This window comes from Rhamphochromis longiceps, linkage group LG14, assembly GCF_057381845.1.
Source record: "Rhamphochromis longiceps isolate RC_006_pf linkage group LG14, R_longiceps_female_GT1.1, whole genome shotgun sequence".
In the NCBI taxonomy this organism is placed as follows: Eukaryota; Metazoa; Chordata; class Actinopteri; order Cichliformes; family Cichlidae; genus Rhamphochromis; species Rhamphochromis longiceps.
The window spans coordinates 29,486,193-29,499,964 of NC_140570.1; the positions used below are offsets into that span (position 1 = coordinate 29,486,193).

The following is a 13,772-nucleotide window of genomic DNA, read 5'->3' on the forward strand; positions in this document are numbered from 1 at the left end:
TCCACACATAAAGGCAGAAATGAAGGAAAACGCTGCTATGAACATGCCAAAGCAGCAGGTGGCGCTAGATTCCTAACCGTGCAGAAATGTTGGCCAATCAGAAGTCTAGAAGCCTCGGTGGGAAAAAGTAAACAAAGCTGGGGAATAGAAGCAGAACCGAGTCGTATGTGTGGACGGACAGTAACTGTGTGTATATGTAAGCATTTAAACACTGCAGAGAGTAGAATTAACAGTAACAGTATTGTAGAAATTAATTTCACCGAAACAATAACGTGGCGCACAGTGTGACGCATGCACCAGTTTATTGTATTTCCAGACTTGCTTTCGGCACGCTACTCTGTTTTTTGTCAGACTTGAAATAGCCGAAATACCTTCACACTACGGAACTTCTATGGCTCTTCCGTTCGACAATCTCTCCGGCATTGGAACCATCATCTGTTTTCTCTTCGGTCATGCTCGGTTGATTTTTCTAGTCGGCACACTCATTTCCTCCATTATGCGCTGGCTCCATTACCCGCCGGCTGCTTCCCAAACAAACACACGTGCGGCTTGGTACTTGTGCTGTACTAACGCGACGTGACGCTGCGGCTGTGATTGGTTCGGCTCTGCGCTACGATACTTGATTTGGATTGGCTGACCTTTTTTTTTTTTTTTTTTTTTTTTTTTTATATTAAGAGGACAAGAGCGGCGAGGTCTATCGCGATAGCTTGATTTCTCTATCGAGTAAAAGTTATATCGCGATACATATCGTTATCGTTCTATCGCCCAGCTCTACTTCAGAGCATACCTCCACCTCTTAGGCTTTCTTTCTCTTCCTCACTACTCTCACAAGAGATCACAACATCATCTGTAAACACTGCAGTCCACAGAAACTCCTGCCTGACCTCATATATCAACCTGTCCATCACCACTGCACACAAGAAGGTGCTCAGAGCCTCTGTGCCTCCACCGAGGCACAGAGCAGCTCCTTTTGACCTCATTTACACCTCTTCATCAAGACTATCAAAGCAAGTTCAAATAATGCTTATCCAAGCTTTTATTTTGAAGAAAAGCTTTCCGGAAGACACGTCCCTATCGTGACGTTGCTGCAAGTGCGGAAGTAAATTAGCTGACATACCCACATGGTGGAAATGGCTGCTGATGGGGAAAAACAACAGGGCCACAGACCCGGCATATACAAACAAAAAAATAAAGGACACAAACATGGCAAGCACCGGACGAAAGGAGAAATTGAAAGGGAAAACAAAGGCAAGTCGCGTCCAGCTGCACAGCGTTAAACCTGGGGCTTACATGTGTGTTGTTAGCATGTAGCGGTTGCTTCTGCAAGTACACGTGTTGGGCTTTAAGTGCTCAATCCTTTCAGTACAGTATCTTATATCGTAGCACTTTTCTTTTAAAGGTATTTAGTGAAAGTCTGTATTCGCTTGCGAGCCTCGTTTGGTGTTTAACTGGAGATTGCCAATGAGCTTCAGCTATTTAAACGTGGTCCGGGGGTCTTCCAGATATCCAGTTACTGGAAAATCAGAGGACTTAACACTCTGTATTACACCGAGAAAGTTTATCATTAAAAACATTTTTGTTCTATTTAAATTCAAGCTCACATTCCGACTTGTACACGTTTTACACCTGATTTGAATGATCGTCAGATAGTAACACTACATGTCAAGCAGTACAGCAATGATAGTTTATGCTATAATTTAATGTTCATTTCATTTCATTCAGCGTAAAGCAGTACACAAACACATTTGGACACCTTGTAGCTTAAACAAATATATTCAGGCAAAAGTCTTATATCTGTAAACAAACCTAAATTTTGTGGATTAGTGAATTTGTCGGCATTTTACATTTATTGGAATGTCTGAGATACAAAGTAACGTGGACACTTTAATAAAAAATTATTTGAGCACACGTGATTAACATACAGCCAGATGACGCAATCGTGCCCTAAAGAGTACACACAATAACCCCCACTGCTCAATAAAAGCCAGGAATGTTGATTTAAATGACTGAAGTGTCTGCACTGCAGTTAAACTGGATTCCAACAGAGGGCGCTCCACTAATGTGTGAGAATAAATGTATTATGTATTATGGCTGATGGATAATCATCCAGCCGGCTTGTGCTGTTATTCAACATCATATATGCTGTCAGACCTTAGCAGTGATGTGTCATTCATCAATATATCAGGTATAAATAAACCCCAGTCTCAAACTGGAAAAATATATTCACATATAAGGCAGTGTGGTAGTTAAAAACAACAAAGGAATGTTCGTCTCATTGTTGTTCATTGATGCTTGTATGTATTGCAGTGGTATCAAAGTTGGTTAGTAAAAATAGTTTAACATAAACAGAACAACATAATGAAAAATTATTTCAGTTAATTGATATTTATGATAATTATGAGTATGGATTTGTTCATAATTTGTCTTCAATATGAAATTCATTATTATTCATTCACTGATGCACATGTGTACTAATACTAAATGGTAAATGTCAGTCATTGTACAGTCTGTATTGTAATATGTTTTATCAGTTACATCTGCAGTAATGCATAATTGACAGTAGGCAATTGGCTTTAAAAGCTAAACAAGAATTTAAGTGGACTGTTTAATGTAAGTAATCTTTTTATTGGATTATCAGAGTATAGCACTACAGTCTTGTCTGCAGACTTTAGCCAGCGGGGACAACAGCAATTTTCTGGGGGCTCCTGGTGAAACCAGCATATCAGTTTCAACTACAAGTGGGATACAAATGAAAACCAGAAAACTCTTGGAACAAAAATGACTGTTTCTTGTCTATAGAGTCTGCTTTATCTCTTGTTATATAAGGTTTGACACATAGCTGTAAAAAATAAAATATTCTAACAAAGTATAGTGCCATTTCTACTGAATTCATTGACTATGAAACAAATCAGTACTGTGCATATAAAATTTAGTCCAGTTGTCTAATGTGTGGTCTTTTGCTTACTTTATTTATATCAGCATGACCCTCTGGGGGCGGGGAAGCTTTGTCTGCTGCAACAGCTGCGCTGTTGTGTTGACTTGAACTTCATTCTGCAGGTGTTTTTGATTGGTTGTCTTGCCAGCATATGTTTTAAAGCAGCAAAGATATTGTAAAAATCAAACGGCCGATGTTCACACACTGTTTTTGTATTTGCCGAGATTTACTGACATCTTAGACTTCAGCTGCTTTAACATTGTGCAGCAGAGTGGAGCATGATCCATATGTGTGTGTTAGAATAGAAGTTCTTTCTAAGCAGCAAGGTTGTGGGTTGTAGTAAGGCCTATATTAAAAGAATACTATACACATTGTATAAATTAATAAATAACTTGTGTTGCAATGTCTCACAGGCAGAGTGTCGGTGACAGTCCTTACCAAAAAACAGAGGAAGGAGCAAAAGAAGATGGACAGAAGGCACAAAGCCAACCAGCTGCGCAAGAATAAGAAAGACATGGTAATTTAAAATATCACATGATGGATCGCTGTTCTTAAATTCTTAATGTAACGAATCTGGAGTTGCTTGAGTTTCTTTCTCTCTTCCCAGGTCCTGACTGAAAAGCGACGTCTTGGCAGCAGGGATGGTCCTCCTCATTTGGTTGTTGTGGTGTCCCTACATGCTCAAGCCGATGCTGGAGCCATCACTAAGCTGCTTCGTGGAGAAGGCGCTGGGGGCATTGTACATCACGACCGGTGCATCAGTGGTGTCAGTGACAGTTTTGGGCTGATTCTGCCTCGTTTTAAACAGAGGTTCACCTTTCTAAGTCAGAGTACAGGTAAGCATTAGAAAAGAGATTTCCTTTGGGGAAAAAAAAGTGAGCCAGAAGCACAAGTAGTGTTGCTTCTGTGATATCTATTGATGTAATTTTAGTTTATCAAATGTAAAAGACATTACAATTTGAGAATTTTGTTCATAGAATAAGTAAACATCCCTGGTAATGCTGACACACTTGTGACATACTGTAGAATACCATAGAAGAATAAGAAGTTAAGTCAGATATGTTACTGTACTTTAGATACGATTTTTTTTATCTATTTATATTTTGTGTTGTAAAATTGATGTTGTGTTCAGTAAATGACATTCTAAAACAAATATTTTAAAAATGTACTCTGTTTTTTGTGTGTGTGTGTGTCTTTAACACTTCTGTAATCTCTTTTTATAGCTGACATGCACTCCCTACTGGATGTGACAAAGATTGCAGATAGCCTTGTATTTGTGTTGGATTCTACTGAAGGCTGGGACACCTATGGAGACTATTGTCTCTCTTGCGTCTTTGCTCAGGGTCTCCCCAGCTATGGTAATTATAAATCTTTCTTTCTTTTTTCTTTTTTAATTTAATTGACTTCGTTTCTGATGTGCCTCTACTAAGCCCTTGTCTCTCTCCCATATTCAACCTACATAGCACTGGTGTGTCAGGGTGTGTCTGAGCTCCCTGTGAAGAAGAGGGTTGAGTCCAGAAGAGCTTTGTCAAAGATCACAGAGGCCCGTTTTCCTGATGCTCGTCTCTTCCCGCTGGACTCCGAGCAAGATGCCACACTACTTCTCAGACACCTGGGGACTCAGAGACAGAGAAAGTTGGGTTTCCGCTCCAAACGGTCACATCTCATTGCTCAACATGTCACTTTTACACCCAACAACCCTGTTGATAGTACAAGTGGAGCCACTGGCCTGGGCACACTCTGTGTGTCCGGGTATGTCCGTGGCCGCCCTCTGCGGGTTGACAGACTGGTACACATCAGTGGTCATGGTGATTTTCAGCTCAGCCAGATTGATGCCCCAGTAGACCCTCTTCCTCTGAACTTAACAGTGTCCAGACCACTGAAGCCGAGCAAAGGAGGAGATGTTGACATGCAGGTAGTTGTTGCTGCTTTTTTTTAATACTTTAACTTTGCAAATGTACATGCAGACCTGATAGCGTACACTTTATTAAACAATAAATTATATAAATGACTTCATTTATTGCTCTACTGCATCACCAAAATTAAAATTTTTGGGGGAGTTTTACCTAGCTTTGGACTTTTTTGATAAGTTGTATTATGGATATTTGTTTCTCACTTGTGGACTCAGGCATGCATTTTCCACACTATACAAAGCATAGCTCCAAACTTGAAGCATGGAAACCTGTTTAAGTTAGGTAATCCATTACAACTGTCAGCATCTGTTTTTATCAATGTAATATTACTGTTGCATAACAATTGGAATGTACCCCTGCTAAAACTCTGTGCATTTTCCCCACGCTGTTTTTAACCATTAAAACTAATTCAAAGTGAATATAATGAATGGTGGTCAGTTGGTTTAAATGCGAAGTGAAACTTTAACACCTTTAACTGTTTTGGAGTGTTAGTTGATATGGGTCACATTTACCTGCTCATTTGCGTTTCCCACAGGAAAATGAGGCCCCTGTGAGGGTGCTCATGAAAGCGGACCCATCCAACAGGGAGAGTCTGCAGGCAGAGGCTGAGGTGGATCCCATGGACGGAGAGCAGACATGGCCAACAGAATCAGAACTGCTGGAAGCTGAAGGTGAAGAAACAGAATTTATAGATAATGCTCTCAGAAAATGATGATGACTAAGATACAAAATGACAGATCTTGTGTTAGAACAGTCACACTTGATTTGAAGTTACAACTATATCACTTTATACTTTCAAGTAGTGGGAAACTGTCTGACTGATGTAAATATATGTAACTTAATTGACAGTTTTAATAGACACAACAAACCAGTTAAACAAAGACTTTGCTATAATGTTATTGATGTACAGTAAAAATTTGGATGGTTACACATAGCTGAAGCAATTCAGTCATTTCTAGTAAATAGAAATGAGTAATGTGCTTTTCTTGATGCAAGAGTATACAGTTTATCGTGCCAGGAAAACACAGGATTCAAAGTTGTTTTTTGATGTTTCTCTCTTTAGAAGCCAGGAAGAAAAAACGTGTAATGAAGGTCCCTAAAGGAACATCAGACTATCAGGCCACGTGGATTGTTGATGAAGGTGAGGAGGAGAATGGCGACATGGATGAAGAAAGTAGTGACAACGATGATGATGATGACATGATGGATGAAGCCATGGATAAAGAGGATGGGGAGATTGACTCTCAGGTACACATTTAAAGTAATTTTGACATAAGTCTTTAATGACACAGTGAAGCAGAAGATAAATAAAATGCAAATATCAGTTTAAATTTTCCTTTTTTAAAACTTTTCACAAAAAAGACGGGTATAAAGTTTATAATGATATGACAGCCTAGCCTTGTAAAATGCGATACACTGAAAAGTGGGCATTAATTGAAATGGACATAAATAGTATATATATTTTTTTAAATAAAGCTCAGGTCAGGATATAATCTAAGCAGAGATGCTCAGACATCTCTTTGTTTAGCCAGCTCGTCTGTCTAGCTAGGTCTTGAGGTCTACTGGTTTGTTAACGAGGCGTTCCCAAGCCAGCCAAGATGTCTGTCCAGCTTGTCCTCAGTCTACCTTGGTCTCTTCCTGGGTTGGACATTCAACTCACCTAGGAAGCATGCAGGAGATATCCTAGGCTCATGCCCTCACCATGTCAGCTAGCTCTTTTCAATGGAGGGGAGAAGCAGCACGACTGTGAGTGACTCTGCTTTTCACCCTACCTTTAAGGCTGAGACCCCCTTTGGAGGAAACTAATTTCCCGTGCCTGTATCCCTGTTCTTACTGTTTCAGTAACTACAGCTTTGCCTTCCTGCTTAGCTCTCTTCGTAACAGCAGTCTGTTTCAGTGCAGATACTGCACTAATCCTCTTTCAACCTCTTGCTCAATTCTTCCCTGACTTGTGAGCAAGATTTAAAGATACTTGCTCTCAATGGGGCAGGTTCCTAACTTGGGGTGGACACGCCATGATTGAAGAAGTGCTCTGTTTCAAGCCATGAGGCCTGAGTAGGCTCAGACTAAAAAAACAACAACACACGAGTCTGCCTACCTGTGGGCGCACCACCAAAAATTAAAGCTGGATAATTTACCACTGTGGTAAGAATAATAAAGCGTGCTTACATGCTAAAATTGAATAATTCAGAGAAGCCCTTAGTCCGTAGTATCATATTTAATAAAACGTTTAACAGCATTTTACTGCAAAACAAGGTACAGTAAGTTACCAATTACTTAGATAACAACGCTTTCCATGGAAAATACCAGAGACTCACTACAGGATTCAGATGACTTGATTACGACAGGTTTTTCATTCTAGTATGGATGATGTAGAGGGTTTGTGTGTCAGTGATTGTACAAATGTTGTTATATTTGGAATTTTTCTTTCATTTCTCATTTAGTAGTTTGACCAGAAGTTCAGCCAGAACATACCTTTTATGGTTATTTTGTTGCGCGGGGTCGTGTTGTCATAGCAACAGTGTACCGGTAGCTAAGGTCAGGCGGTGCAGTCCTGTGGAGGATGATGAGGATGGTAATTTGTGAAGAAGCAATAAAGTGTTGGCGGTTCCGGGGCTGAAGCGGTGCATACGTGACCCACAGGCAGTGCACCTCACTGCTGAGAGGCACTGTTTATTTTCTCAGTGTCTGACTCTGGCGTGTAGTGCCAGGCTGCTCACCACAACAATAGTGTTTGGAGCAGGAATCCCAAGAGAAGCCTCCTGTCTTCCTGTCTTGTGAACAGAACTTCCTGTCTGGACGAAGGGAGGGGTTGGCCATTTATTTATTTCCCACTCCGCTTGAAAAGAAGTCAGGGAAACTTTCCTTATGCAACAGGTTCATTACGATCTGTGATTGTTATTAGCATGCATTTGATGTCAAGGTTAGCGCACAGTCATACGTATCTAGACGAAGGTAACAATAGTGGAAAGGGTACTTCAAATGATAATGATTATTATTACTATTGCAGCAAGGATGTTGGAAAGGTTGTGTATCAGCCGCATGCTGAGAGCTTTCCGCTCTTGCGTCTGGCTTCTCCTGTAATTTGCCAGCCAAGGGAGCACAGCAAAGCATGTCTTCTTTGATGATTCATTTCCTTATCCAAATATGTTGCCCTTGGATGCTCAATTTCTAGATATTGTTTTAAGAGTGGATGTCTTGCACTGGAGAGTGTCTTTACGTAACACACTGAATTCAAATGTATGCAAAGCAGGGATTCCCATAGTTTGAATTCGGGCAATTGCTTATCCCATTCACACATACAAGGCCCCTCAGTGCTGTTTGTTTATTGTGGCGGAGTTGTTGGTTATGTTACATAAATATTTTCTATAATTAGGATCGTTTTGATGTCATTTGTTTTCCTGCCATTTGTGTCTGGTTATTGTTAATACTGGCAGCAACTAACAAAGTAAGTGTTTTGTAATAGTAGGACAACAATATTGTACATTACATTACAGCAAGAGAACATTATCCAGGAGTAAGGCTGGGCGATTTTGTTTTTTGGCTATATCATGATATATGATATATACCACGATATGTTTAACTAGCCTCCAAAAACAAATGTTATATTCAACCATATATATCATTCATACAGTCACTGTCTGTAGTCAACACAGACCTTTTTTTTTGTCGTATGGGATCACTTTGGCAAACGAAGACGCCAGTGTCATCTGCGTCATGGCTGGTTTATTTAGAGTTTTCTGTGGTGTGTGGGGAGATGTTGACATGCGGACTTTAAAACATTCTTCATTTTGCAATGGATGACTTCTCAGGTGGTGGAATAAATTTGTGGTGCTGCGACCTTTTGTGGCAATGGTTTTATGCCATGTTTTGCAAATTATGGCATTTTGTTTGACATGCTCCTTTTGAAAACCAAACCACTGCCAGTAAATGTTTCTCTTTGGAACTAGCTTGTCCAACTCGTCTTCAGTTACAGTCTCATTCATTTCCTCGTCTGAAACTCCGGCTGTCACCATATTTTTTTCTTATAAGGTAGAATATAAACACGCATGCTCAGCGCAGTGTGCCGTGCAGAAAACCTTCTGCTTTGGAGGGAGGATTAGTCATGCAGTCGCTCCAAAAAAACCTCTGAAAAGCTTAATATTGCCAGGGCAGTTCATACTCAATGGTTCCGATAGACCCATTTTAACCATCGTACGTGGAAAAACTTTTGATACATGAAGTATATTCAATATATCGCCCATGCCTACCCAGGACACTTGTTTAACTCAGTATATTAGGATTAGAAGCTCAGGGTTTTAAAAAGAGGGAGCCAGACTCACAGCTGGTAAAAGGTTATTTAAACATGTTTTCAGTGGTCTTGTAATTTGAAAATATAGTTTGTTTGTTATCTGAGTTATATCTACTATATAATGCTGAAATTTGGCCTTGGCACAGAAAATTCCATATAAAATTTTGTTTGGGTGGCAAAAATGTCAGAGACAGATGTCTTAAAGTCAAGGCCAACCAAACTAAAACTACTGTGAGGCTAGCCGTATTCCCCTTGTGGCCCATGACCTTCCTTCCTTCCTTGAATTAACCAATAGTGTTATCTCTGTCACTGCATTTGCTGTTAGTAAATGCCAAAGCATCAAAGCTTCTTCACTGATCACTAAAAATGAGTACAATGATTGTTGTGTTTATGGTCAGAGAGCAGCTTGCATTCTTTGTTCAAACCTCTTGTACTAAATTTGTCCTGTGTCCTCTCTGCCCAGGACCCAGGTTCATGCTGTGATTCAGAAGAGGAGGAGGAGGAAGAGGTGTGCTCCACAGAGCGAGCGGGTGCAGATCAGCGCTATGATGAACATATGGATGAAGCTGCCGAAGAAGAAGGCCTAAAACGCTACCGTGACGCTCGAGCCAATGAAATGTTCCCCGATGAGGTGGACACGCCCCTCGACACTCCAGCTAGAATCAGGTCAGTAGCGTTTCTTTTATGCTTTTTGTTTCTTTTACATTTCCTTTTGGGATGGAATATTTATTGTTTCCTGTTTGTTTGGGTTGCCGTCCTGTTCTCGCAGGTTCCAGCGTTACAGGGGGTTAAAAAGTTTCCGCTCGTCACCTTGGGACCCCATGGAAAACTTGCCCCTCGACTATTCGCGTATATTCCAGTTCCAGAGCTTTGAACGCACTCGCCGCCGCATATTGGCTGAGGCTGCAGCTGAGGAGGATGGAGCCATGGTAAAGTAGACAACAGTAGTTGTCTTCAGCTGTAAATGCTCTCATGTTTAACCATGATTTTTGGCTTCACTCACTCTGCTGTCCTCCACGTTTCAGGATGGCTGGTATGTGACCCTGCACATCATTGATGTGCCTTTTTCTGTGATGGAGAGTGTCCAGTCAGGCAAACCTCTGGTTCTCGTGTCTCTCTTGCCCCATGAACAGAAGGTATTCACATCTGAAAATGTTTCCTTTTCGTAAGAAAAGCTGCACCAGCTACACAGAATAATTTTTGCTGACCTCATGTTTTTTTCTTCTGTGCATAGATGTCAGTCATGCATGTTTTGGTGCAGAGACACCCCAGTAACACAGAACCGATCAAATCTAAAGAGGAGCTTGTGTTCCATTGTGGATTTCGGAGATTCCGAGCCTCTCCCATCTTCTCTCAACACACATCAGGTAGAAAACCTGCTGAATTCATCCAGTACATTCATCAGAACAAACGGCAGTAGTGATCCTACATAAACAAACTTAAATCAAACGCATTGCCAGAGATGTATCAATTCAGGGCTAAGGGCTTGTAACGTCCAACTTCCTGCATTCTTGACTGACCGGTAACTGACTGATCAGTCTAACTAACATATCGTTTATTGTTTGGCTATAGCTATCAAGAAGAGATAAAGCTTGCCAAACTAAGTCACAAACCGCCATAATGTTTGTAACAACAAACCAAATCAAACAGTTAAATCGCCCTCACCGAGCTGAACATGGGCATTTTAAATAAGCTAACAAAGTAACGTGGTTAAAGCGAAAACTATCCAGAGTTTAGAGCTAGCCGCAAGCTAGCAGCCTCGGTATGAGCAAAAGATCCAACCAGTTATGACGAAAATTATGGAGATGAGAGAAAAGGATATCCTGTTATCTGGTGAGTTTATAAACACTTGAAAATTATACAAGAACCTGACATTTGCTTTGTTATATAAATATGTTGTACCTGCTTCTGTTTGCCAAGGTAAAATATGTCAGATAAAGGTGGATGTACAGCAGGTCGTTTTGCCTCTTTGCAAAAGCAGAGCACTTTATTTTCACTTGTTTCACTGAGAGAAGTTCCTGTAACTTACTGCAGTTGAGGGCAAAAATCGGTTAAAAAATACAACAACAAAAAAAATCAGATATCATAACCAGCCAACATGCAGACTAAATGCAGTGTTTTAACATCTGGTTCATATTACAAGTAAATCTTGTAATATTGAAACACACCTGGTGCTAATCTAGTATCTATTATTCCACGAATTTAGTTATGATGGGTCACCTGGAACTCGGTGGGTTCATTGTACCACTTGATTTTTTTTTATTTTTTATGATGTTGAGACGGCGTCCTTAAACAGAACCACCTCTATGCATTTGCATTACGGGAGTGCTATTACTGTAATATTTGTTGTTATAATGCTATGCTGTGTTCTTTTGAAAAAAAATGTATAAAAAGGTATCATCCAGTAAAAAACATAAACGTAACCTTTTTATTATTAAAATAACCTTTTCATTATTATTATCATTATTATTATTATTATTATTGACATTTTAATTAAGATGTGTCGATCTTAAGCTGAAAAAGTCAGAAACTGAAAAATGTCTTTCCACCATGTAAGGTCGACTTTCGGTTCTTTACAAAACAAGAACTGTTAATCAAGTTACTTTATTAGTATAATGATCTTAAAAGCTACTTCTGGAAACAAGATATCTGTTGGATATATTATTATTATTATTATTATTATTATTATTATTATTATTATTATTAATAATAAAATCTTTTTTTTTCCCCTCCACCTTTTTTTCTAGCTGACAAGCATAAGATGGAGCGCTTCCTCAGACCAGATGCCCCCATTGTAGTGTCACTGTATGCCCCCATCACCTTCCCCCCTTCAGGAGTCCTGCTTTTTAAGCAAAGGAATGATGGTGAGATGGAAAGTCCTGTTTACGTCAACACGAGTAAATTGAATTAGTGGCCTGGCTGCCCTCAAGTTAAACTTTAGACCATTCATCCTGTTGGTGGTTTTGATTAATTATCCACTTAAGCAAATTCTGTACTGGCCTTTGAGCACGTGTTCTTCTTACTGTGTCTTTCTAGGCATCCAGGACCTTGTGGCTACAGGCAGTCTGCTCAGTTGTGACCCTCAGCGTGTTGTGCTGAAGAGGATTGTTCTGAGTGGACACCCATTCAAAATTAACAGGCGCTCTGCTGTTGTTCGTTACATGTTCTTTAACAGGGGTGAGAGGACGTTCTCATACTGTTATTACTGTCACTGCAGACATAATTCCTAATTTTTTCATTAAAATTTTCTTGACTTTCTTTTACAGATGATATCATGTGGTTCAAGCCAGTGGAGCTGCGAACAAAATGGGGTCGGAGAGGTCACATCAAGGAGGCCTTAGGTGAGAAAATTTAAGAATAAAACCCTGTGTCTGTGTCTCTGTGCCTTATTTGCTGTGGATTCTCACTGCCATTTCTTATTTTTCAGGAACACACGGTCACATGAAATGCGTGTTTGACAATCAGCTACGCTCTCAAGACACTGTGCTGATGAATTTGTACAAGAGAGTGTATCCTCGGTGGACGTATGACCCCTATGTGCCCGCGCCTTTAACTTGGGTGAAGAGAGAAGGCACTGTGGAAATGGAAGACTTGGATATGGAATAGTGGAGGGACAGAATGACAAGCCATGTAATAACAGAAACATCCAAGTGGTTTCAGGACACTTTAAAAGAGTGGAATGCGTATTAAATAAATCTATTTTGATCCAAAGTTAAGCTTTCTTGTTCCATTTTGCATCCAAGCCTCAAACATGCTGCAGAGTTTGTTTTGACCACTAGATGGCAGGAATGGATAAGTATTAATAAAGCTTCCTACATGTTTGTAGAGCATCTCACTTTTTCTTTTTTCCTAAATGGGTAAAAAAGATTTGAGTCACTGCCTCTAAACAAATAGTTGAGTTGCACTGAGTGCTTTATGATTAAACAAATCTGAGAGCTGGTACCACGACGACTGGGTGAGTTCAGTAATTTAACATTAGGCATGTATCGAGCTCATTACATGGGCAACTCTTTGAAGTCATGCATGTGTGGCTTAATGCCTACGCACATTAAAATGTAGAAAGCTAGGACGAAATTATGTATTGATAATGACCGAGATACGTGAGGAACTTTAATCATGGAAAGAGAACTCCCAAGTCGCACTTTTAAGGAAACATTCTTTTCTGTAATCGCTTAATGAAATGCTGTTTAAGATTTGGAAAAATCACAGCTTTGAGCATTATTTATGTTATCTTTTATCATACACATGCCTCAGTATAGTTTACTTAAAAAATATAGGCTGAAGAACTAATAAATGACTTGAATTTTAGCACAGAGTGAAACAACAATGGTGCAAAATAGAAGACGAATTGCCACCATTACATGAGTGAGAAGCCAAAAGGTTGATTGATCTCCACAAAATTTACTCTTGCTACACTTTCCTGTACATGATAATTCCCTGATGTAATTTACGAATCGAGTGCATGACATTGTATGAGCACTCAAAAATAAAAGCACTGATAAGACTGTGCCTCCTACCAGCAATGTTTAGCCCCCCCCCCACACACACACACACTCTGGCAGTTTGGCTCTTCATGGTGGTCTTGCCCTGACCTGTAGCCTTCTTTTCAGTTCTAGTCAACACACATACACAC

General features: G+C 40.0%; 1 protein-coding gene across 1 annotated transcript; it reads left to right on the forward strand.

Annotated features, from left to right (window-relative positions):
- Positions 1–1,087: 1,087 nt before the first annotated feature.
- On the forward strand, positions 1,088–12,850 carry tsr1 (TSR1 ribosome maturation factor). Its single transcript, XM_085380210.1, has 15 exons — positions 1,088–1,252; positions 3,353–3,452; positions 3,543–3,771; positions 4,159–4,293; positions 4,399–4,850; positions 5,384–5,519; positions 5,912–6,096; positions 9,603–9,805; positions 9,909–10,068; positions 10,165–10,275; positions 10,374–10,506; positions 11,887–12,003; positions 12,176–12,316; positions 12,406–12,480; positions 12,567–12,850. The coding sequence occupies exons 1-15, from the start codon at positions 1,122–1,124 to the stop codon at positions 12,743–12,745; spliced, it is 2,487 nt and encodes an 828-aa protein (XP_085236336.1). The 5' UTR covers positions 1,088–1,121; the 3' UTR covers positions 12,746–12,850.
- Positions 12,851–13,772: the final 922 nt, after the last annotated feature.